Genomic DNA, 26,926 nt, shown 5'->3' with positions numbered 1-26,926 from the left:
CCGGGCTGGGGGGTGTCCACTTTTAAAGAGCTGTCTTTGTGTTTGGAAATCGCGAAAATGAGTGACGTGGAGTCGGCGTCCAAAGTGGGGCGCCGACTTTGGCGCCAAAAAAGAAGTGGCGCCAAAGGCGGCAAGAGGGGAGATAGAACTGGCCAAAAGACCAAGAAAAGCTTAAAAAGCTAAGAACAGCATCTATTAATAACAGACCTTTTGATCTTAACCAAAAAGGCCAAGCACAAAAGTGTTACGGACAGACCGATGGAGTGACTTATAACGTCGCTTGCACGCGACTAAAAACTATTTGAAATAAATTTAAAATGTGTTTTATGAATTCCAAAGTAATTAATAACATTTTATTTTTGTTTTAATATTTTCATGTAAACATAGAAGTAGATTCTTTTAATGTAAAGAAACTTGTATTATTATTATTATTATTATTGTAGTTTGCATCAAAAATAGAAAGACCCCCCCCCCTCCCCGAACAAAGTCAGATTCTACTTTTTTTTGAGATTATGTGCATGTGAACAACATGAAAATCTTGGTGGGAAGAAAAATATCAATTCTTTTATAATTTTGTTTCACATGCAAATTTAACATAAAATGAGCCACACATTTCTGATCCATTTTAGTGTTTTAGGGCAGTTAATATTTTTTATTATTATTTCCAGATATATTCTGTACATTTTATTGAGGAGGGGGTATAAACTTTTTTGTGGTTTTATGACCTTTTCAGTCAAATTTGGGATTAGTGGGAGGGTGGGGATTATATACAAAACTGATCTCCACAGTCTAAATTCTAAAATAATTTTTTTTTTCTCGTAAGATTTTCATGGTGTTCACATATTATCAAGTGTAGAATCGCATTTTGGAGGGGAATGATTTAATTGTTATGTGTCATCCTATTTATTTTTCCACGGTGACAAATTTAGACACAAGGTTGGTTTTTAATGTACAGAATCCAGCTCTCTGAGAAGGGGCACTCTAGATTGAGAGAAAAATTAAAATTGCCTCAATCTAGAAGGATTTTTCCTTCACAGAAAAGGTAAAGTGTAGCATCAGAACAGATACTTTTTTTGTAATTATTTATTTGCTAAAAAATATAACAAAGAATAAGGTTATCAAAATTGCTGGAAAGTTGAGATTGTTGTTCATTGTCTATTTTACGCTTAGCGAGATTCATTTCAGTCACAAGTGTTTGATTTTTTTTTACCCAAGTTTTACGTTCAAAGAATAGAACAGTTTGCTTTACCTGCATTATTATCTCTTTATCCAGATCACTAATTTTTCTGTACGTCAATGCAAATTGTAATACTTTCTCTAAGGTTTCTTTTGTGATATAAGGTAAAAAGTCTACTATATCCAGTTTGGTGAATTTGCATCTATGTGCCTCTAGTATCTTGTAGAACCAATTTAGCACTGAATATGTGTCTCCTCAGAAGTTGAGATTAGTTTTGTTCCTTATTGTTTTGGCTATTTTTTTCTATTGTTTTACTGGTCCAACCTGTTTTGCATTTTCCAGGGTTAATTAGTCTACACATTGACATGTTTGAGAAATCCTCTTATGGTTGGGAACAAAGTTAACTAATTTTAACGATTTAGGAAATAAAGAAATTAATCTATTCTATTAATAAATATCAGAAAAATGCCAAGGAAAAAATAAAAGGAAAAAGTATGTTAAAAACTAAGAATAAAAATAAGATCAAAAATTATAAAAAAAAAAAAATGTTGTGTGCAAGACGCCATTTCTAGGGAGGCAGATATAAACAAAGGCTGAAGAGAGTCTGACATAGGCAACCAGAGACTGGTCATCTTTGTTTTAGATTTGGAACTTACGGTACCAAGATTTTTCTGATTTTCTATAACACGTGTGTATGTATTCATCGACACTGCTTTGCTGTATCACTGCTTTTCAGTGCAGTTAGACCAGCACCCATCCCAAACAGGGATCCAGCCTACAACTATCTAATTGATTGCTTACTGTGACGTGCCCCTTCTGAAGTTTTCTCAGATCACGTGGAAGACTGCAAAGGTGCTACGCACCAGTCCGTAGTTGATTGACTTCCTCCATAAAAAAAGAGCATTTAAACGGAGGTAACAATTATCCGCACTCTTCTGATTTAAACACGATCTATAGGCTTGTGTATTGTATAAAATAAATGTCAGACGGATAGATAATTTTTTCTTAGCCATCAGCTGATCATCACTGCAAGAGAGTGTAGGTCAGGAAAGTTTCAGCATATATTTTAACATGAAAAGATAATCAATTCAACATGTATATATATTTCTTTTTTTTCTTTGTTTTATTTTGATGAACAGAACCAAAGAACGAGTAGGTAATATACACAATATTAAAAAAAATGACAATATATATTTAAGTTCATATCTTTTTTCCTTGAGCTCTCAATAACGAATCGAAACGGATTCACAATCCTAAAAAAATTACGGAGTTGTTCCTTCATCATTGAATTTTCAATAGTTCTCTTAAAGGGAGGTTACTCTGGTTGATTCGCTATTTGTTTATTTTGCTTGTTTTTCTTCCTTTCGTGTGGTAAACTTTTCTTTTTTGTTAAGTACTGGCGAAATCTGAGTTTTCGTATTTTTAATAGTTCTCTTAAAGCAATCCGATATGATTTTTACAATTGGAAAGAGTGAAAGATGAATCAACCTTTATTTTACACTGACGGACATCGATGTCATACAATTTTTATATTTCTTGTGATGTTGATCTTTATATCAGCGGAGCTGCTTGAATCGACAAATTCTCCGTTTGAAATCTCTCTCACAACTGATTAGCGTTTCAAATTCTTAATGGTTAGCTTTTTCCTAAAGAAATGTTGGATATGTTTGTTTCTTTTTTCTGAATTTTAAATATATCAGCGTTTTTTCTTTTCTTTTTTTTATTGTTTTTCTTCTCACTACCACCGTTGTCGTCGTTGCCATGGTAATGGCTTACTTGTTTCACGTCTTGGAATTTTAACCATTGAATTTATTTGTTTTTTATTAATACGATATTGATATATCTTAATATCGTGACATTACCTTAATATGTTATCATTTCAACCTTGTTACATAGCCACAAAAAGTAAAGCATTGTCTTTGTTATTCAAATCAAATAAATATATTCATAGAAGAAAAAAAATCTTATGAGACAGAGACATTATAAAAGTGCGAACAGTTTACGACAGTGAAATAGTCATTTTTTTTTTTTTTTCATTTGTAAAAGTTCGATATATCTGTTATCTAGTAAAGTCTTTTGTGGTCTTACAAATACTCTAAACAGTTGTGTAATTGGAAATGAGTATGAAAACTATTTTACCTAATGTTTTGATAATTAAATTTAAGAAATAGTTTGATAGCAGAAACATGCAAAATATTAAAATTATTTTAGGGTGTGAAAATTCATATTTTTTGAGAAAAAAACTTAAGTGAAATGAAATATATTCATGTCAATAACATAGTGGAAGGAAAAAAGTAAAAATTAGTTTTAATTAAGCATCGATATGTCAAATGGATTTTTATTTGGGTCTGACTTTAAAAATCCAACAAGATAACTTTATATTTTAGATAATGAAGGATTATCAAGTGTGGTAGCTTTTGCAAATCATATGTATTGAAGAGAAAACTACTCTGAAGAGACCATTTCTCTATTGATTTAAGAGATTTCTCTCAATGAAAGTACAAATTTTAAGGATATTTTTGTCTACAACCTTGATATTTAACCTTTATTGACCTTTAATTTGTTCATACTTTTGAAGTGCACTTTAAAAAAAAATTTTTTTTCTTTTTTATTTAATCACACATCAAATAATTACTCTTGCTCTTTATAATTGGATTGTATTTTCTGTTCTCCTCCCCCCACCTTTTTTTATATAAATTATCATTCATTTTTAATATAAACAAGTTGTATCTACCTGCCATTCCCCAAGAGTTTTCTTTGTTTTGTTTTTTTTTTTACTTTAATTTTTGCTTCATGATGCATTGTTTTAACTTTGCATTTTTTTCTTTTCATTGAATTATTTTTTCTTGAAAATGAGATTTTACACTTGAATTATGTTATTGTTTAACCATTAAATTATTAATGGAACCAAATTTTTATAAAGCTATAATTTAATTTGTTAAGTTTTTAAAGAATAATCTAAATTGTCGAATAGAAAGTTATTTCTGGCTTTAAAATTCTTAACAAATCTTCAGGTATTAAGTTTTGAAAATTATTTACATAATAAGTTTATAGAACTTATTATTATGTAAATAATTTTCAAAATTTCAAATCTTTTAATACATGAAGATTTGCTAAGAATTTTAAAGCTAGAAATAATTTTCTATTCCACATTATAAATTCTTCAAAATTCCTTTTAAATTCAAATTATCACAAACTAATTCTTATTTCAAAACCTGATCCATCAACTCTGTAATTACCTCTATCTAAAACGACACCCTTTATCCTTGTAACAATAAACAATTGTACTAAGGTCACAGACTTCCAGAACCTCTTTTATGATTGGATTTATCAAGTCTGTGATCACTTCTATGCTGGTTCACCCATAGCCTTCAACATTTCTGCAACAATGTCTGATGGTCTTCCAGCCCTAATCTTCATCTCACGGCTTCCCATACCATTTCTTATAACTGGATCAGAAACTGTTTCTGCAACTACTAGGTGTTCTTGGCCACATAAAAAATTCAGCAATCATCACAATCACATTTACAAGCATTCCTCATCCTATTCATTTCTAGCTAACACTCCAATGTCATTGTGAATGTACTTTTTTTCCACTAATATTTATGTTTGTCTTTTCCTTCTGCTTGCATGCACCACTATGCAGTCTCTAAACTCAAATGTTTTTCATTCAGCCTCCATAACTTTCTCCTGAGTATCAAATGTCTCTTTCCCTCATGAGCTTTCTTACCGCAATAAACCTGTCATAAAACCTTTTACATCTTCACTCAAGCCACATTGTGATGAATGAACAAATATAGCTGTAAATATTTTCTCACCAATCAATGTTATGTGTGATTTGCTTACTGACATAACTTCAATAACTTTGTCTTTCTAAAAAAAAAGAAAATGAAAAAATACAAACATTCCCATTCACTTTTCATTTCCATCCAAAGCAGCTGATATTTTGCATTCTTTCTCCACATTTATTGTAACAGAATTATGTCTTTATCAAGTTTCTTGAACACAACATATGTCAATACATCTTCTCTCAGAAAAATTAACAATCTCGTAAAACCTATCACACAAGCTTACAACATTTAAACTACATACTCTGAAATGTGACTGATTGTTTTTGGAAGTCATTTCTTAGTTGAGGCAATCTATCTATATATCTATAAAAGTGAACATGTCTGTGTATCTGTCTGTGTGTGTACATTTCCCTATGCAATAACTCTGTCAATTTTAAGTCTACAGACTCGAAATTTGATTTACAGGGTGCTGAGATTTGAGAAAATCAATGTGATCCACTTTCGACCAGACATTTGGTGATTAAGGAGTCAAAATTCAACGATTTAACCTTTGAGAACTCTACCAAACTCCTCCGCCAATTTTGGGTCTAAACACTTGAAATTTTAGATATAGGTTCCTTGAACATGGATCCAACTTAATAACTTGATTTGAGCCCAAAATAATAAATTTTAAGGGGTCATAATAGGGGGTCAAAGTTTAAAAAAATTTACCTCTGCAGTCTCTACCAAATTACTCAGACAATTTCTGGTCTAAACATTTGAAATTTTACATAAAGGGTATTCAAAGATAGGGAAAGCTTTGTAATCGGTTTGGGTCAAAAATTTGAGCTACCAATATATAAATGTATGTACGTATGTATGTTTGCATGTCTGCCTAAAACTTTCGACACACGACGGATTTTCACAAGATCAGTATCGTTTTGACCCTTCAGATGACAAATACCGTAAAGTTTGCTAAAAACATTAATTTCTTCACCCTCAACTGGGCACTTTTCTACAGAGAGGGGTCGCCTTTGTCACCGATGTTTTCGAAAGTATCTCTTTTCGATTGTCTAGCCTTAATTTAAACCTACGTCACCTCTGGTTTGGCGATGGTCATAACAGCACAGACGTCATGTTTTTTTCTCGTTCTTTTCCTTTGTAGTACGGGTTAGAGCCTGTCTTCCTACTACCACTTTTTTTTTTTTTGCTCAACACCCCCCCCCCAAACACCCGGGCAACGCCGGGCACTCATGCTAGTATATATGTAAAAGTGAATGTGTCTGTGTGTATGTGTACATTTCCCTATGCAATAACTCTGTCAATTTGTTAGTTTATAGACTCGAAATTTGATATAAAGGGTATGGAGATTTGGGAAAATCTTTGTAATCCGTTTTCGGCCAGAAATTTGGCTGTTAAGGGGTCAAAATTTAATGATTTGACCTTTGAGAACTCTACCAAACTCCTCCAACAATTTTGGGCATAAAAAATTGAAATTTTAGATATAGGTTCTTTGAACATGGATCTAATTTAATAACTTGATTTGAGCCCAAAACAATAAATTTTAAGGGGCCATATAGAGATTAAAGTTTAAAAAAATTTGACCTCTGCAGTCTCTACCAAATTACTCAGACAATTTCTGGTCTAAACATTTGAAATGTTACATAAAGGGTATTCAGAGATAGGGCAAGCTTTTTAATCAGCAAATTTGAGCTACCAATATATAAATGTATGTTTGCATGTCTGCCTAAAACTTTCGACAGAGGCGACGGGTTTTCACAAGATCAGTATCGTTTTGAAACTCGACCCTTCAGATGACAAATACCAAAAAAATTGGCTAAAAGCATTAATTTTCTACAGAGGGGTCGTTTTTGTCACTGATGTTTTCGAAGGTCATCTATTTTCGATAGTCTAGCCTTAATTTAAACCTACGTCACTTCTGGTTTGGCGGTGGTCATAATAGCAAAGATGTCACGTTTTTTTCCCATTCTTCTCCTCCTTTGTGGTACGGGTTCGAGCCTGCCTTCCAACTACCATGTTTTTTGTGTTTGTTTTTTTTTTTTGTTTTTTTGCTCAACACACACCTCCAAACATTCGGGCAACGCCGGGCACCCATGCTAGTATTTTTATAAATCGGATGCTTTTTTTCTGCTGATAACTCAGTACTTTTATCAAGAGACTATCTCTATCAATGCTAAAAAGCACTTCAATTACCCTTTTGGGTTTCTTAACATTTTTTTTAGAATTATGGATTCTGTACTTGGCTATTTAGAGTGAATTTCAATCATGTTGGTTGAGACAGGGACACAACCCAGTATGCTTATAGCAAGTACAATTTTGAGTAACTGTTCGTTTTTGAATTAGTACCTCAAAACTAATATTTTATAATTGAGCAGTGACAATTGAAATGGTGTGCTATTACCATAATATATTTAGCTTGGATTGAAGTATTTTACATTTGTGAAATCAATGTTTTCATTGATGTGCCAATCATAAAATAATAGAAAATGTGAAATGATCAGTCACCCAATCAAAATAGATGTCTCAAGTAAAAGATCTCACTAAAAGAACTGACTGTTGGGGGTCTCTTTAAAGAGAGAGAGAGAGAGGGAGAGAGCAGAAGGCTCTATCCTTACTACAGGTGATAATAACTATGAACAGCATAATTCTTCTACTCAGTCATGGCTGATAAAATGAAAATAACCTACTCCCATGGATTGAATAAAGGGTTTGGTTTGAAATTCCTACGTTTAAAAGGTTGCATCTGAGGATCAGATGCTACATCAGTTGAAATGTTGTGAAAATAACAACCAAAATGAGAATAATTATCTGAATTATTCAAATGATACAAAATTTGGATTTTCAAATTTCGATTATGTTCAAACACAATCCAAACACCATAAAATCTTGTCTGATCTTCAAATCCTTTATTTCATCAGTGCTAAATTTTAAATACATTGATTGCTTGAAAGAAAGTTTTTTTTTAATGTCTGTAAAACAATAAGATTTAACTTAAGGAAAGAGAAAGTTAAAAAAAAAAAAAAAAAAAAAAAAATTGCTTTCATTTTATTGTTTTTTTTTTCTCATTTTTTTTTTAAATTTAAAGATAAATGAACATTGAGTTAAAATTGAAATGTGCCAGTGTAGATTACAAAGAAAAGAAAAAGAAATTAAATTGTTCAGCAGATATAAGTTTGCCTGTATTATTTGGATTCTTTGGACTACTGTTCTTATCTTAAGTCTTATTTTCACAATGTTTCAGTCATGGACTACTGTTCCTATCTTGAGTCTTATTTTCACAATATTTTGGTCAATGTAATCTCTCACCTTCTTCAGATATATCTTGTTGAATTCTGGCAATCTTTCTCGCAAACTCTAAAATCTGCATGGAATTTTGAACAAAACCCTTTATTTAATCAAAAGTTTACCAAGTACTATCTATTACGCAATGGATAAAGTACTTGGTAATTCAGTTAACAAATCACACTCTTCTGGAGGTTAGTTTCAATTTTCAGTATGGACGTTACTCAAAATACAATTGCAAATTAATCAGGACTTTGACCCAGTTATGGTTGATGGAACAAGAGCATGTTATCCCTATGAATTAAATAAAGGGTTCTGTTTGAAATTCCATGCAGATTCCAGTATTCAACAAGATACACTTGAAGAAGATTGGAGGTTACATCAACCAAAACATTGTGAAAATAACACTCAAGATAAGAACAGTTGTCCAAAGTATCTAAATAATATGAATAATCAGTAATCATCTAAAAAAATTCAGAAAATAAATTTGCTTGTTTTGAAAAGTAATATTCTTTTCTCTCTTAAGACAAAATTGCACATGAATGTTATAGTCTGGTTGAGTTTTCCATGTGGAAAATTGACAATCTTTGGAAATGGCAGAATGTATTGTGTGACACTTACGTCACCCGCGCGTCGTCCAGTGGTGGAATGACCCCGGTTGTCGGTTCTGATGTTTCCTCAGCGATGATGTCACGGCCGGTTTCCTAAAACAGACTTGTCATGCAAAAACAATTGAAGGGACCAAGTCAATAAGCGTTTCTTTTTGTTTAAACTTCTTTGTATTCAATCAGGGTACAATCGCAGTTAGCTGTTTAGTTAGGGACTGGCCACTTGTTAACTGCGAGGTTTTCTCTTCTCTCTCTCCGACAGACAACTCAATTATCTACGTGACAGGGTCAATCGATGGGGGAATCTTCGTTCGTCGGACCCAAGGAAGCAAAGCTCTCTCTCTTACTCTGACTGTCAATCTCTCAAGGCTCGCTGCTTATATTGTGGGTGCGTGGACTGGGTCTCTTCCCGTTTCAGGTCGTTGGCCAATCAGAATTAAGGGATCACTGTCCGTCAAATCTTCGCCAGGCGGCCTATACCCAAAAAAGGAGCTGTCTTTCTTTCTCTGTTGGCATTCGGATGTTCTCTAATGGAACTTGACAGGTCGTAAAAACAGAGATGCCCAACTTAATTATTTTTGAGAGGACATAAAAACAGCTGAATCCGATTCCACAAAGGCCACGCGTCTTTTCAATAGGGTCACTTGTCGCCCCGCTGTTCGTCGACTGTTTGCTTTGTAGATCGAAATTTCATTGGTATCCTCGCCACCCACGGGCTGTCATGGCCAATTTAACGTCATCACGTTCTTCCACCATAAGCTACGATCTTATCTTTTTTCTCTTCCTTTCGTCGTTTACAGCTGCCTGTTTTCCCTTTCTTTTTCCACGGGTTCACCGCTACTTTTGGCCTTTTGGTCAGGATCAAAGTGCAGCATCTGTTCTTCGGATGCCGCACTTCCATTTCTTGTTCTCTTTCGGTGGAGGAGAAATCCTTCACGACTGGGACAATTCTTATTTTTGTACCCTTGAGCGTCTCTCATTGTGTTTTTGTAAATTCTGATGCATGAAAGCCACGAGTTGCATATCTAGTAAATTTTCTGCCATCTTGACAAGACAGATCAATATTTATTTGGGAGATCCAAGAAATGGATGAATGCCTCCATTCAGTCTCGAAAGACAAACGATACCCCTGTTGGGGCAAGGGTTACGCAATCTCCAACCACACCTCTCCTGAATCGGCACTGTTTTAGTCCAGTGGCAAGGAGAAGTTTAGGACAACTGGAAATAATGCTGAGATAAGCGGAGAGACCATACAGCACTTGGAAGTCTCAAATGGTCACCCATCTGGCACTGACTAGGTTCAATGTTGCTTAACTTCGGTGATCCAGTGGGAACCGGTGTGTCAACATGATTATGCCGTATATAGGAAATGGATGCTTCAAACTTTATTCAACATTTGTTTTTTGAAGCTATCACACCTCAGTGAGAGAATAACACAAAGCTATCCACAGAGGGAACAGATACATAATTAGCACATGCCAAACTCTCACTACAAGGTTGTTTAAAGAACAAAAGCAACACAGTCAACAGTATCTGTACAGTAGTACACTGCCCAATTCAAATCATGGTTATGTGCCAGTTCACTTATACAGTATTACATACTAGTAGTACCCACAAACCAGTGGAAGCATGCCACCCCCCACCTCGAATAAATTAAATTACAGTTGTTGTTGTTGCTGCCCAACCCTCAACCTCCTTATGTTACGAACGGTTTTCGGAATAGACCCCCCCCCCAACTCCTCAAAGTAAGAATGGCTATCGGAATGGATACCCCCAACCTCCCCATGGTAAGAACAGGTGGAGAGAGGTGGTGTAGTAAGGATATTGAACAACCTCCAGCCAAAAAAATAAAATAAAATTAAATAAAAATAGTGAGGTGAGGAGAAAACAAAAAAAAATTAAATGCAATAGGTAGCCCGGGTGGAGAGAGGTGAAAGAAAAAAATAAAATGAAAGCAAAAAAATAGCAGGCAGGCTTGAACCTGTAACGCGAAAGAGGAAATGAAGGTGCAAAAAAAAAAAAAGCAAACTTTTTAGGTGTTACGTCCACAGAGATAGGAGTTAATCATCTGAAGGTGTATGTTGACTTGAGATGGATCGAGAGAGGGAGAGTAAGTTGTGACGGATGAAATTCGGCATATTTTCAATAAAGAAAATAAGGAAAAACTTTATCTGACATCTATAACTATGGAAGTATACAAAAAAAGATGTGGCTCATTAGTTTGGCTTGTTTTTAATAAATGAAATCGTTAAAAAAAAGAAAGTAGCAAAGATTTTTTATGTAACAAAGTTGATGACAGTAGTAACACAAAAAGCAATAGAGAGAGTCTGTAATTTGTAATGAATGAAATTCATCATGTTTTCAATAAAGAAAGTAAAGGAAAAATTCATTTAACATTTACAACTATGGAAATTTACCCCCCCCCTTCCCCAAAAAAAGGAAAATGTGGTCACATTAGCGCCATGAATTTATAGTTTTCAAAGTGTTTGTTTAATACCAGAATTAGTGTCATTCTGGAGTAGGATAATGTCACATAATAACCAATCAGAAAGGTCAGAACATGTCTGGGGAGAAATTATTTTTTGTTTCGAGGAATAGAATGTTAATGCTATGTCTATGAGTTTACGAATCAATTACAAAGGGTGGCATATCAATATAAGTACTCTCTGAGTAATTTTACATTGTGTAGACTGGGGATGGTAGGAGGATTTTGGAAATAGGGGGAAAAGTAGGGACTTCTTCTGTTGGTGATTGTGATAGTGATGCTTTAGTTTCTAGGATGTAATCTAGGATTTTATTATAGCACCTAAATGTGTCTATAATGTCATTGTAAAATTACATAAGATAATGGCTAATAGGCTAAACATAATTTGTAAGTGGCATCTGTTGTTGCAAACCTCGGGTATTTTGGTCCAGATGGGAATTTCTACAACAATGTTATTATATATAGGGAATAGGGATAATGTAACAAGTACAAAGATTTCTACATAGATATAATCATTAGATGACTTAACATCTGTATTAAAGAGCATGTTAACACCCAATCATCCTCTTTTGTTTGGAAAAGATCTATTTAAATTTAATAAAAGTTTAACCATAAGTATCAAGGCTAATGAAAGAGATGTTGATGACTTAGAATTAAAGAGGCAACGCTTAAAGATGCTCAAATTCAAGTAAATTGTTTTTATCAGTTTCACAGCTATAATAATATTCTGACATTCTCTTAAACAATCACATGCAGTTGTGTAAAACTTTATCCTACATTAAAGAACAAACATATTCAATAACAATAGATATGTAAACAAAAACAAATTCCAATCCAAATTCTTGAATTTTATTTGAAGTAAATTTTGTGATTTTGCATGCCAGCATTTTCTATTGAAATTGTATATTTTTATAATTGATTTTTAGATTAATTGGAATTTTCAGAGATTTTTGTTGCATACACACTCTTCCCAAATGGTTTAGAAGAAAAGATCTATCTTGAAATATTGCTCATTTAAAAGAAAAAAAAAACACAATTTACATCTAATGCTGAAGAATTATCACATTATGTAACAATACACATGCAAAATTTAAATGACGTAAAAATTCTTAATAAGGACATATATAGAAAGAGCTTGATAATCTTAGTCTTTTAAATTTTTAAAAAATCCAACTAAAAATAAGGAAGTTATGACTTTTTTTATGTCTCGCACTCTCTTTAAAACCATATGTGTTTTGTCATATTTTTTGCACTACTTTTCAGTAAAAATGTTATATATTCGTTAAAACACAATATTAAGCAATGAAATTCACCATATAAGTGTACTTTTGTGCAAGGAAACCAAATATGACACTGCAAATTTTCAAAAACAGATAGTTCACAAGTAATGCACATAAATAATGCTTGATACCAAAAATACCATGTACTATTAAATATATTTTTTTAAGTTAGTTGACAAAGATGAATTGCAATGCATTTTATGTACAAGAAGCTAAAATCTTCTACTTGGACTGTTTAAAAAGTAGTATATTATAAGATTTCTTTGGTATTATTGTAGATTAACATCTTCTGCTAAATTGCCCCTCTCCTTCCTGCCTCTTCAAATTGTGCGATTATTCCTTTTTTTAAAAGCGAAAGTTTAATATAAAAATATAATGAAAAACTAGCAGGACCTGTGAAAATTGCACAGGGAACTCCATATGTAATATATTGATGTTGACATTCTGTAAATGTTTAGTTTAAATGGAGACGCTCTGATATTATTGTAGCTCTTTTGTTAAAACTGCAAAAGCTAGTAGGGACACCTGGCATAGCTTGGTCGTAAAGTATGCTTAAATATGATATTTTTATTCTTGCAGATTTCATATATATTATTATAGAGTTAATGTTGTATTGATTTTTATATTATAAAGGTGCGATTTCAAAAATAAAAAAAAATATATCCACATGACTTGGTTGCATTAGCTTAAATCAAAACTGAAACCAAAACTTATGAAAATAGATTGCTGGAGTGCCATCAACTATAATCGAAACTGAAAACAAAACTTATGAAGAATTCTTGGTAAAATTATTTATAAAAAAAAATAGGTGACTTAAGTGCCATCAGCTATAATCAAAACCGCAATCGAAACCAAAACTTATGAAGAATTCTTGGTAAAATTATATTACAAGAAATGGAAGTCCATAAAATTAAACGGCTTAGATGTAAGTGTGACATAGAAAATAAATAACACGCACACACTATCGTATTACTATGAAGATAATTCCAAATTTCCAGGCCATATTAGTGCAGTTAACCAATTTTTTTTATATATGGGGAAAATTTTTTTGTTGTTTGTTTTTATTTGGGAGGGGGGGGTGCTCTTCTGTTTTAGATCATTATGTGTGGCTTTAACACAGTCTTTGTGGAAATAATGGGGTTTATAGTTCGGACTTTGGGTTAGTGATAGGGTTGCAGTCAGATGGTATATGGTTCAATGCTAACACCGACTTCTTTAATTTCTCAAACTCCAACTCCTTAACCCCTGTATAGAAATGTCTTAAAACTTTGATCTATAAAAAATATCTAAAAATTTCTCTTAACAAAATCTTTCTGTGATATTATGTTAATGTTATTGGTTAAGATTCAAATATATGCAATTTCTTATTCGTGAAAATCAAAATATTCATGATTAGAGAAATTGAATTTTGCAAGTAAAAATATAATAATTTGCTCTCAACAATATAATAGCTTCAGTCAGTTTCCCTTTTGGTCTGTTCTAATGAGTTTTAATGCTGAGAACAGATTGGATTCAACAAGCCATCTTACCATGTTATAAGTGCTACTTTAGTGACTTCGTTTATTTAAGCTTGTTTTCCAGTTTCTCTTGTGAGAATGTCATCAAGCTTTGGTGTTATGCTGCAGTAGCAAATTTTCTGGCTTTCGCCATAAGATTACTGAAACAATGTTTTTAAAGAGCATCATTCGCTGCAACTTAGTGTATATGAACACAACAACGCTAGTGTTCTATTTCTGAAGTGCGGATTGCTATGTCAGCGAACTCATCCCCACAGCTTAGCATTTCCTCAATCCACTTCTTTAAGTTATTTCAGTCAATTATAAAGAGGTTGTTTTTCTCCACTTTCTCCTGCACATTCTTTTGTAACAACTCTTCTCTTTCATTCAGTCCTTTGACCATCCTCAGCATGTTGGATGCATCATCTATGACAGTGCATAATACATGGTCTTTCTGAATGCCAATTTCTTGCAACACTTCTTTTACCAATTGTTTCAAGAACTTACTGGAACATTCAGCGTTAGGATCCTTAATGGCTAACGTTTTGCTCATATGTTCTCCATCATTCACACGACTAGCATTAAGAACAAAATAAAAATGATGCATGCATCCATTTTTAATCATACAAACTTTTTACTTAGTTTTTCTCTTTTGGCTTTTGTGTTCATCTCTGTTTTAAGGCACTCTTATTTTTTGTGCCAGTTCACTAATCAGTGCAATCATTTCATGCCGATAAAAGAATTTCAAGAATATACCGTTGAGACCAGTAATTTTAATGTTCCTTTTGAATACATCTGGAGTCATTCTATTGCTAACAAAAAAATTTGTTAAAAATGCTGTAACTGATTTCTTTTCAATAGTCAAAGTTTAGATTTTGATGCTGTTGGTTTCTCTTTTACAAGTTTAAAGATATCATGATGGGAGCGCTCCAAATGTCTTTTTGAAGTTAGAAGCACAAGTACGAACATGGCCTTTAAAGTACCAGCACGAGAAGCACTTAATTTTAATACCTAAGTTGTTTTTTTTCATCATTTTGTTCTGTTGTGCACTGGCGTCCATAATCGTTAATGTAAAATATTTTTAAAACATTTTTTTAAAAAGTCAAATTTTTACCTTGAAGCTATGTTATGGGTGGAGCAAGTTTTGTAAGAATAATTTTCAAAGCTATGAATTATTTCAAATCTGTAAAAAAAAATGATTATAGAACTTTAATTCAAAATGTAAAAATTGTTTGCTTTATTTCTGGAATCCATTTTTTGTGATATGCAAAAAAGTAAATAAATGTTTGTTTACAAAGTAAAACAGAAGAAAGATTTTAGCTCACAATAAAATTAAGGTAAAGAAATCAGAATATACACTGAACTCACTATTGCCTTAAAAAAAATGAAGCAAAACCATTTAAAAACTGATAAAATGTTCAACTGGTAAAAAACAAAGAAAATTTTATCTGACTTCAGGAGTCGGAGTCAGGCAAGAAACTCCAACTCCCAACTAAAATCTCTGATTCCGTCTGACTCTGATTTTATAGCTCTGGTTGTTGGTAGATGCAATTATGTGTGAACATCCTGTAAACTTGGCAGAAAATAAAATTTTTAAAAATTTATTTCAGAGTGATGAATTATATTACCATATAAATTTCATATAAAATAGTCTGCCATTTCCAGGCCATTCTAGCATTTTAGGGCAGTTTATCAATTTTTTTTATATGAGCTAAATACTTGACGTGTTATGTGTGGTTTTAAGAAGGTTTTTATAATGAGAGTTTGCCACTCGGACTTAGGGTTAGTGGTAGGATTAAAGGATTTTTTTTTTTTTAAAGTTAGGGTTAAGGGAGTTTTATTGATTCAGATTTAGAATTAATGGTAAGATATGTTAAAGGAAAGGCATTTTTAGGAGCTAGGCATGTCACTCGAACCTAGGTTTAGTGGTAGAGTATTTTATATATATGTATATATATGAGTCAATTTCAAAAAAAATATCAACAAAATTTGGACTACTTACTGCTCTTTAAGGCAAGAAAGGCCAGGAAATGGATCATTATACATTACATTTATTTGTAAAACTGATCCCTTCTACTCTGAATTCCGAATTAATTTTTGTTGTTTTTTTTTTCTTTTTTCTCTTTTCATAAAGATTATTAGGGTATTCATGCATGATCGCCTAAGCCTTAAAAAATGTTAGAATCATTTAGTTTTTTAAATTGGTGACTATAAGGTCATTTATTTTATTACTTTAATTAAAGTTCGAAAGTTGAGTATATTTGAAAATTAGTATTTTTTTTTTTTTTTTTAAGCTACTATTTTCTAAAACCACATTAATTTTAAGCAAAATATATTATAGTTCAAAATAAACCTGTAATCATATAATTTACAAGACTGTTGTTTACTTAAAAGTAAACAGACATTGGCTTATAAAAGAGCAATCAAGTCAAATTATTTACTTTCACTGAAAAGGTTTTTTTTGGACAGGGTAATTAAAAACTATTAAATACCAAAAAAAAATAAATAAATTAACATAGAATTATCATTTTAATGCATAAAATAATTTTTTTAAATTCATTTACTTATTTAAAAAATTTTTTTCGATACTTGTCATCTTGAATTTTTTTTTTTTTTTTTTTTTTTTTTTAGACAACAAAAAATAAATAGACCAGTTTATTTTGTACTCCGACAATAAGATTGATGTTTTTTCTGATTGGTTTCCAAATTTTGTGATAAAATTCCTTATAGAAACATGGTACCAAACTTTTAAAGGCACATAGGTTTCATTAAAAAAAAGTTACCAAAATCGCCATTTCATAGCATTAAGATTCTCATCAGTTTATTCGCTCAAAACTCTTAAAAATATATCATATAGATTATTATTTGTTTATGCATGTGAAAGGATATTCCTTTTTGAACAAAATCCTTGTATTTTGAGGAATTAAAGTGCTTTTTTTTTTTTTTTTTTTTTTTTTTTTTTTAAATATGACTATTTTAGTAGAAATCCATGATTTTCCAAAGTGTTTTATGTTCGATGGATATTACTATATTGTGTCAACATCTAACCCAAATATTTTTCTATATAATCTCAATATTTCAAACAAAATTTATGTATTTTCAGTCTCTCCAAACAACGAATTCCCATTTGAACAATGAAGTCAAGTTACTTAGATCAAAAGAAGAAAAGGCAGTTCGACTCTGCAGGGTGAGTTGTTTTTTTTACCCCCTTTTTTGCACAATAACAATCTACATAATTATAAATAAACCCTGTGTATCGCTTTATTGCAGGTCAATTTTTTTTAATTTTTGAAATTGCTATGAAACGCAGAGATGTGAAATTTGGTACACTGGAAGAGCATGACAAGGTGCCCTATTCTCCTGATTTTTGTGTAATTTGAACAAATATTTAAAAAATTATGCTAGTTTTTCTATTTTCTGGTAATTTTAAGTGTGTATCATTTTATTGCAAGTGTCTAAAAATGTAAATTTTTGGTAATAAAACAATATTTTAACTTCATTTTTCTATTTATATGAAATAAAGAACATATTCAGTAACAATATTAACCAAAAAAAAAGAACGAATTTCTCATTATCTTTTTAAGAAATATTTATTTATCAACATAAGTCCCATGCTTCAAAATTGCTTTGCGTAGCCTCTTGTTAACTTATGATATCAATCGGCAGATTTGAGAGGATGTGATGCTGTAGGAAACTTCCAAAATCTTCCTCTAAAGTTCATCCTTCGACGAAAATTGAACATCTCCCTCATAAAATTTCATCTATAATATAAATCTCACCTGTCTGTTTAAATCTATGTATGTATGTATGTATGTATGTCTGCCTAAAACTTTCGACAGAGGCGACAGATTTTCACAAGATTTTGAAACTCGACCCCTCAGACGACAAATATCAAAAAATTTGCCAAAAACATTAATTCCTTCACCCTCAACTGGGATTTTTTCTACAGGGAAGGTCGTTTTTTTTTTTTCTGACATTTTTTGCATTTTTTTGCAAGTCATTCAACCCTCAACATTGCATAAAAGGCGTTATTTCAACCACCTATGACGTCACAACCACGGTAGGCTCATCAGTAAGACCGTTTGTTTTTTTTTTTGTTTTTTTCACCTCTTTTTCCTCTGGCGCGTTACAGGTTCGAACCTGCTTATTACTCCTATTTTTTTTACTCAATCAACACCCTTACACACATCTCCACTTTCTTTTCTGCCTTTGCATCACAGGTTCGAACCTGCCTGCCTACTACAACTTTTTTTGCTCAACACACACCTCCAAACACCAGGGCAATGCTGGGCACACAGGCTATTCTTTATTATTGACTAGAGCTGCTTAATTGGGTTTATATCTGGAGAACAAGGTGGCCATGCCATTAAATTTTCTTCACTAATGACTTAAGGTTGTATGTCATGACCTTGGTTGATTGGGATGGTGCATTCTTGTGCATAAAAATCAATTTGTGGTGACGTGCCAATGGAAGGTCATCCAACCATGGTGACAAATGTTTATTTAAAAATAAAATATGACTGGCTTGTCAGACACTTTCTGGAACTCGAAATAGTCCAATTAGTTCATCGCAGATTATTCCAGCCCAATACATGACACCTCCACTTCTCTATTGATGATAGGAATAAGAGGTAGAGAATCCAAGAGAATTCCAACCTTTGGCTCACTCATCTGGTCCATCAAGGGTGCTCTGGCCTCATCAGTGAAAAGAACATTTTCAAGCTAGTTTTCATGTATTTCTGAACCCAAGTCAAACATTTTTCCTTATGAGTTTGGTTTAAAACAGGTCTTGCTATGGGCTTAATGCTTCTTACAATTTCGTTTAAGACATTGCAGCATATTTTTCTGGACAAAGTTATTCCAGCCTTGTCAAATATAGCAGTACTGTTGCTGCCCGGCTGCTTGATAAGTTGACGGCAAATATTCTTGACATCATGAGCAGAAACTGACTTTCTTGTGTTTTTGTCCTTCCTTGGTTTGATGTTTGGATTTTCAGCGAATGATGTTCTTCGATCTCTTCCAAGCACCTTGGCTAGATCTATGACAGATAAACCTTCTGCAAGGCCAGCAACAACACGTTCCTTTTCACTAGCTGTCAATCAACCCTTTCTAAGCATTTTGGAAGACCTACAATAAAGTGATACACACTTAAAATTACCAGAAAATAGAAAAATTAGGATAACTTTCAAAATATTTGTTCAAATTTCACAAAAATCAGAGATATAAGGTACCTTCTTATGCTCTTCCAGTGTATCAAATTTCACTTCTCTGCAATTCATAGCAATTTCAAAATTAAAAAAATATTGGCCTACAATAAAGCAATACACAAGGTTTATAAGAATTGGATTTACTCTAGTTAAAATGGCAGCCATTTAGAAATTTGAAAATTTTAAACACAAAATTTTCTTTTTCACCCTTAAACAAGGCATATCACCACTTGAAACGTAAGGGGCTACTATTTGAGATTGTATCTAACAGGGGACTGTGGGGAGTTGAGTAGCGAGATGTCTATTCACATTATATTGAAACTTCAGCAGTTTAGTACAGTTAGGGAGACAGGAAACAGAGGGAATTCTAAATTCTAGCAAGAAGAAATTGTTAGAGTAGAAGGCTTTCTGGCATCTAGAGACTTCCACAGTGAAGGAGTGGGATGTTGCTGCTTATTGAGTTAGTCAGGAGTTTATATGTCGAGAGATCACAATTGTTATGAGTTAATCAGAGTACATTCACTAAAACTTGAAATATTAATTTTGGGGATTACAGCCGGAAATGTCATTACAAGATGCTCACATTTGGACAATCAGTTGGTTATTTGACAAACTAATTCCATGTTATGCGAAACAAGTATGTATAATATGAAATTAAAGTTGTATTTACGCTAGTGAAAATTGTAGCTATTTACAAAAGTCTTTTCTAAAGTATGTGAATTTGAAAATCAAGCAAACTACTTTATAGCATTTGGATTCTTTTGACTACTGTTCTCATTTGAAGTGTTATTTTCACATTTGGGTTGATGTAACCTTGTCAAACTTGAGGATCGGCACAGAATTTTGAACGGAACTCTTAATTTAATCCACAGGAGTAGTATGCTCTTATTCCATCAGCCATGACTGGCTAAAAGGTCTATGTAATTTGCAATTGTATTTTGAGTGCCATCCTCACTGAGAATTCAACCCATAACCATTAGAACAGTGTAACTTTTAAGTACTTTATACACTATGCTACGGGTACAATTGCAAATTACTTAGAACTTTTACCCAGTCATGGCTGACAGAACAAAAGTATGCTGCCCCCATAGATTAAGTAAAGGGTTCTGTTTGAAATTCTGTGTAGATTTCTTAGTTCAGCAGAAAGATTCTCAAGTTCGACAAGATACACCTAAAGAAGGTCAGATTATATCAATCGAAACATGAAAATGACACTCAAGATGAGAACAGTAGTCTGAAGAATCTAAATAACATGAATAATAAATCCTTATCCTAAAAATTCAGAAACGTAACAAACTACTTATTTTCACTAAAATATGAAATATTTATTTTCAGCACAAGAACAAGTCTGCATATCATGACATTAGAATCGTATCTGCTGTAGTTGCTGAGGATTGTTATCTAAAAAAGAACCAAAATCGTCAATAGGAATCTTGATTAAATGAAGAGTAACCATAATAACATAATGAGAAAAAAATGACTCCAACAAAAAATTGATCAATAAATTTTTCTTTTGTCTGATCTTTTCAGGAATATGAAGACCGATGCAAACAGACAGAAAGAGAAAAAGGTTCTCTTGCAATGGAAAAACAATCATTGCTGGATGAATTGCAAAATTTACAGCATCAGATTGAAGCAGAAAAGAGGGTAAGTTTTAAGATGTCTTTTTATTTTTTACTATTTATATCGTCTGCTACAAAATTATCTTCTCCCAACACTTCTCTATCACACACACACACATGTATATATTTTTCTGGCTCCATTTCTCAAGCTCTTTCTATCCACAATTGGTGGTGAGGCATAGTCAGCATTTAGTTGCCATTATTTCCATATTCATTCTGACCTGGGGTGATAGTATCTGTCCAATCTATCATAGATGCAACTTTGACAGGTACTACCACTCCACTTAAATAGAATCTATCATTTACAGACTATTTACAACATATCCACTAATGAAACAAATTCATCTACAAATATGTGAACATATTTACAACATGGAAAAATATTTGAAGCTAATAAAAACTTGCAGTATTTACCCGAATGATTGGATTCTGCATTAAATAACTTGAAAGGAGTTGATATGCAGCAAAATAAATCAATCAACCAAAACAATTGGACACAAGACTAAGTGGATATAGATGTTGGTTAATAGATATTGTGAGGCTGATGAATGAACTAAAGGAAAATTTTTTTAAATAACTTGTACTTGATATCTAATATTTGCAAGATGACATATTATCTATTTTGGGATATCTATGCATAATTATTTACTTACAAAATAAAAAATATATGAATAGGAAAAATATAAAAATTAGCACTTTTATGTTACAAGTCAGATAATGGTGAAATAATTTCATGAGACACTTCCCTTTACAGTCAGTATTACCCCCTAACAGAAAGTAATTGTATCTTTTCTCTTCGTGATCTAGTGAAGATGGTAGTGAAAGGTAACTTTAAACTCTGTATACCTAATCATCTGGCTATTACATGCTCTACAGTTTTCTCCTCACTTTTTTGTCATCTTTGCAACGTTTCATCCATTCCACTTCTCCAACTTTCTTCTAGTAGTTTTTTTTCTAGTCTGTAACTTTCTGCGAATTTCATACTGAATCCTGACCAGAGGGATTTCATAGAGAATGCTCAATTTTTTCTCTTCCCTTTCATGAAAAAAGAAGCCTAAAAAGTGATCACTATTATATTTTTCAATAATTTTTAGTTTAAGAGTGGTAATCTGGCAGAGTTAAATACATTAACACATCTAAATGTGAACGTTATGCTAATGTTTATTAACTTTGGTTAGTAGGCCTCTATAGATGAGAAATTAATAAAATCAGTACGGTTTTACTAAATATGTCCGACTAAAATTATGTACAATCAATGTCCGACTAATTGCTGCCACTGCTGCTGAGAAAAGCAACTTCGACACAAACAATCGATTGGGTCCGTCAGCGTAAAATATTGTAAAACAGTCTTGTAATAAACAATAAAACGAATTTACTCAAAAGTTTTGAGAGGTTATTTTTAGCAAATATGTTTTTAAGTCCATATATATAAAGATACCTACTAAAGAAAACTCTTAATATTTATTAAATATTCCCTCTCACACAGCCAATCTACTGAGTACGTTCGTGCAAAAAATGTTATTAAAATAAACAATAAGATGACTTTACTGACAGTCGCAATTAGTTTGGCCAATTCCTAAAGACAGACACTTTTTTTCAACCCACTTTCTTTTTCACTTTTTTAATCTTTGTAAAAAAACAAATAAAAAACAAGTTTATTTTTTTATAATTGAAATAAAGAACAAAACGAATTTAGTCACAGTTACAACTTTCAGCTGAGAGTTTTTTTGTTTTTTTTTAGCAAATTAAATTTTACATGTGACTTTTTTCAACACAATAACAATATAACCCTGGAAAATTTTTGTCAAAAGTAGAAATCTATATCATTATTATCGCTTGTGTTTTTGTTTATTTTGTTTTTAAATTAAACTTGAAACTGTGGAAGTTGCTTTGATTAATTAAACTCTTAACGACTGAGAATTATTTTTTGGAGGAAAAAAATTGTGTCAGTCTTTAAGATGTTCATTATGTAAATAAATACTTATGTATCTGTTTACTATCTGCTTTAAGAGAGAATATTTAAAAAAATAATTTATTTTTTTAAATACTTTTTATATTAATCTAAAAATATATTTGCCAAAAAATAACCTCTTGACTGAAACTTGTAAGTAAATTCATTTTATTATTTTAATAATACCACAACAGATTTTTACAATATTTTGCGCTGATCAACCCAGTAGTTCATAAGTGTTGAAGTTGCTTTAATAGCAAATCAGCGGCAGGATCAAATAATCATACATTATTTAGTCGTACATTTTTACGCCTTATATACGACTAAAATCAAGCAAATGTCCGATTTGGCTTCTCCTGATTGAAGCAACTTTACACGTTGTTTCTGTATGACAAACAACCTGAGCAGTCAGTTGTACATTGATCGGGAATAATTTTGGTTGTACATTTTTAGTAAAACCCAAATCAGTACAAATGTATTTAATATGAATTTTTTGTTATCTTTACATTTCTGTGATCAAATTGCCAACTTCACTCCTCGATGTCCAGAAGTGATAAACAGAAAGCTAAGGGGGTTAACTCCATACAACTCACTTAGCTTGAAAGGTTATTGTCCTTAGGTAATTTGTTAAGGAATTAAGTCCCTAAAAGTATCTGAATGTATTTCAAAAAAACATTTCTTCATGATCTGTACTTCCTTAAATCCTTAATCTGTTTTTTCCTTTCTCTTTCATAAAAAAACACTATAAGATACTATTGTCATCTACATCACTCCCTATCCCAATCTGCTAAGTATCTAGTTCTTCCTTCTTGTCCACAAATAAATCTTTTTCTTTTCTTTTTTTTTTGTTTGTTAGACGACTGAGAGCATGAAATACATTTATAAAGAAATGGAATCCCAAGTGATGGACTACGAAAAAATTATCAAACAATTTAAAGAAAAAGAAGTTGAATGGAACAGAGTGACGTAAGTAATAATTAACAAGCATATCTGATGTTTATTGTATTGATTTGTTATGCCTCTTGGGAGGGGGGGGGTCATCCGCTTTCTTAATTATTTTTTTTAATTCACCTTTTAAAAAACATTTCACTGTTCTCTCTAATAAAGTAATTAATCTTAATTTTTCTCATCTCTCCCTGGCGTAGAGAAACAAATATTATTTTTTTCATAAAAACATTGGTTTTATGCAATATGTTTTGAAATGGTGCTAATCAATATTTTATAGGATTTTACTAAAGTTAATGTTACCATTTTTGTATTTGGTATAATTCCAAATATTTTTTCTTTTATGAGAAAGCTAATTACTGTTTCATAGATTTTTTCCCTTAATAGATCTCTTCCCTTGGAGAATTTTATAAATTTTAGCCTTCTATTAAACATTATTTCCAAAAATTGTGATGTTTATTTCCTGACATATGTTGTTTTTATAGAGCATATTGCTTTAAAATACCTACATTTAAAACATAGGATTTTTCATACACAAGTAATTTATTATTATTATTATTATTATTTCATTCTTTTTAAATATAAGTTTTTAAAAAAGACATTGCACAGAACAGTAACACCTTTTCTTTTTATCCTTTTTTTCCATGTCACCTTGTAAATTTGAAAATAACATATAATCAACCTCTCTTGTCATCTTTTGTCTGCTTCTCTTCCTTTTCTGTTTTTCCATTCATTTTAATGTCTTTCATTTTTTGTAAAAATGCAAAAATAACATTTTCCACTTATTTCTGAGGAAGTCTTTAATAAGACCAAATATGAAAAAAGTCTCACTATATGCATTGATTTGAATATTTGGTTTGTCCATTTTTTTTTTTTTTTTTTTTTTTTTTTTCATTTATCTGTATACTTTATCAGATTTTATGCAATAATAATTTTAATATTACATCCAGTAATAATAATTAAAAAAAAACTGTTGATAGAACATTGTTACTAAAAATAGCTATAGTTCTAAAACATCAAATGGATTTAACAACTCAAAATAAATTCAAATTATTTATTTAAAAATGTGAATGATTTATATCTTGGAAATTCCAATAAAAACAATCATTTAAATGTCTGGACCTTTTTTGCCTTTTTCTAAATGGATTTGCAATAAAATTTAAATTTAGACTCCTTAAAATATTTAACCTTTATTGAAACTTATGTGAATGTTTTAACTGTTGACATATTGATTTTTATATTGTACAAGCATATGTTTATTTTCATGTGTAGAGATGTGTACGTTTATAAGATGTATTCCTTTTTGTTTTAGGCAAGACTATCAGAAAGCATTTAGTCAACGTAATGAAGAAAGAAAAAATATTGATCATCAACTTGAAGCAGAAATGGTTGCCAGGTAACTTACTTTCGTTTTTTATATTTCTTTTTCTACATTAGTTTGCATAATATCAAATTTTTTTTTTTTTTTTTTTTTTATACTGTCAACAAATATTTTCAAAAACCTGCTGATGTGTTTCGATATTTAAAAAAAATAATTTAAGTTGGGTTTTTGTCTATAATTCCCCTTATATTAAAAAAGAAAAATAAAGAAAAATCTGTATGATGTATATACCTGTGATGTAATAAAGATATCATATTCCAAAAATCTTGGAATCAATTAAATTGATCAAGTAGTTTTATTTTTAAATAAGAAAATCAAATTTTAATAGTATCTGAGGAGTGACTGTAATGCCTGCCATTTTGAAAAAAATTTAAAACCTTTTTAATCAATCTTAATTTTTCTCATCTCTCCCTGGCGTAGAGAAACAAATATTATTTTTTTCATAAAAACATTGGTTTTATGCAATATGTTTTGAAATGGTGCTAATCAATATTTTATAGGATTTTACTAAAGTTAATGTTACCATAAATATCCTCAACAATAATTCTTACTAGATTTATCTTACTATGCCTATGAGTTCCCATTAATCACTTAAGAATGATTTTTTTTCATAAAAAATAAAACTACTTTGTCAATTTATGTGACTTTTGGAATATATTTTCGTTTTTTCATGGGTATTTTACATCATACAGATTTTTCTTTAATTTTTTTTTAATGTAGGAGGAATTCTGAACAAGAACTTTAAGTTTTAATGAATAGGGCTGTGACAATAGAATATTCTTTTCATTCTTTTGACTCTCGGGTATATATCCGATACAGTTAGACACACATCAACCAAGAACCACATCCGTCTATATGAAAAAAAAAGATATTAATGGATATATACTCAACAGTTAAAACTGAAAAGAATATGCTGTTGTCACAGCCTTATAAATGAAAACAAATAAGTAGTTGGCTTTTTATTTAGTGGAAAGACTTTATATAAATGATAACCATTTTAAATGTTAACATGAAAGCAAAGCCACACTCAAGAAGCAATCAGCAAAAGTTGTTCAGTCTTTAAAGTATTCATTGGCCTCCTTCGATTCAAAAGTTTGTAGAATTTGAAACTTTAAAAAAAAAAAAATAATTGTTTGTTTTAACTAAAACTTGTAATACTTTCTACACACAAACAAAAAAACTGCATGATATAAAATTAGAATAGTATTGTAGTTACTGAGTACTATTATATCAAGAAATTTTGAACTATTCATTGAATTATGACTAACGTTCAATTCTGTTTTCCTGTTTTATCAGAGAGTCAGACACAGCCATTATATCCTCCTTGGCAGAAAAATTACATTTAAGCAAAAATGAATACACAGAGGAAATTTGTACACTTCAGGAACGTCTTGAAGAAGCAAAAAAGAAATTAAATAAATGCTTCCACCAGGTTTGATCCTTTATCCCTTTTATAATTTTTTATATTACTAATAAATGTATAGCAACAACAAAAAAAAACAAACAAACACAGAATGAACTTTTAACTGATTGTAATACTTCATTTATTTTCTAATAATGGTGGAAGAAAATGGTCTTCAGCTAAAAAAAAGAGTTAATGAAAGTTCTATTTTGACTCGCAACATTTTAATGAAGCAGTAGTAATAGTAGTGTTGGGGTTTGAAACTCTTTATAATAGTAGCAGCAGTAATGAGACTTTGA

General features: G+C 31.4%; 1 protein-coding gene across 4 annotated transcripts in view; it reads left to right on the top strand.

Annotated features, from left to right (window-relative positions):
• LOC145249633 (citron Rho-interacting kinase-like) overlaps positions 1-26,926 on the top strand; it is a 384,140-nt gene that overhangs the window by 258,035 nt on the left and 99,179 nt on the right. For all 4 annotated transcript variants that reach the window (XM_080111385.1, XM_080111382.1, XM_080111384.1 and 1 more), the window contains 5 exons: positions 17,223-17,306; positions 20,857-20,973; positions 23,756-23,865; positions 25,157-25,240; positions 26,522-26,657. In XM_080111385.1, the coding sequence (XP_079967511.1) occupies positions 17,223-17,306; positions 20,857-20,973; positions 23,756-23,865; positions 25,157-25,240; positions 26,522-26,657 (531 nt within the window). The remainder of the gene's footprint in view (positions 1-17,222; positions 17,307-20,856; positions 20,974-23,755; positions 23,866-25,156; positions 25,241-26,521; positions 26,658-26,926) is intronic.

Source organism: Euprymna scolopes, chromosome 28 (assembly GCF_053919585.1).
Source record: "Euprymna scolopes isolate OS-2025 chromosome 28, ASM5391958v1, whole genome shotgun sequence".
NCBI lineage: Eukaryota > Metazoa > Mollusca > Cephalopoda > Sepiida > Sepiolidae > Euprymna > Euprymna scolopes.
The sequence above is the reverse complement of the archived record's forward strand: the minus strand, read 5'-3'. Positions and strand labels throughout refer to the sequence as shown.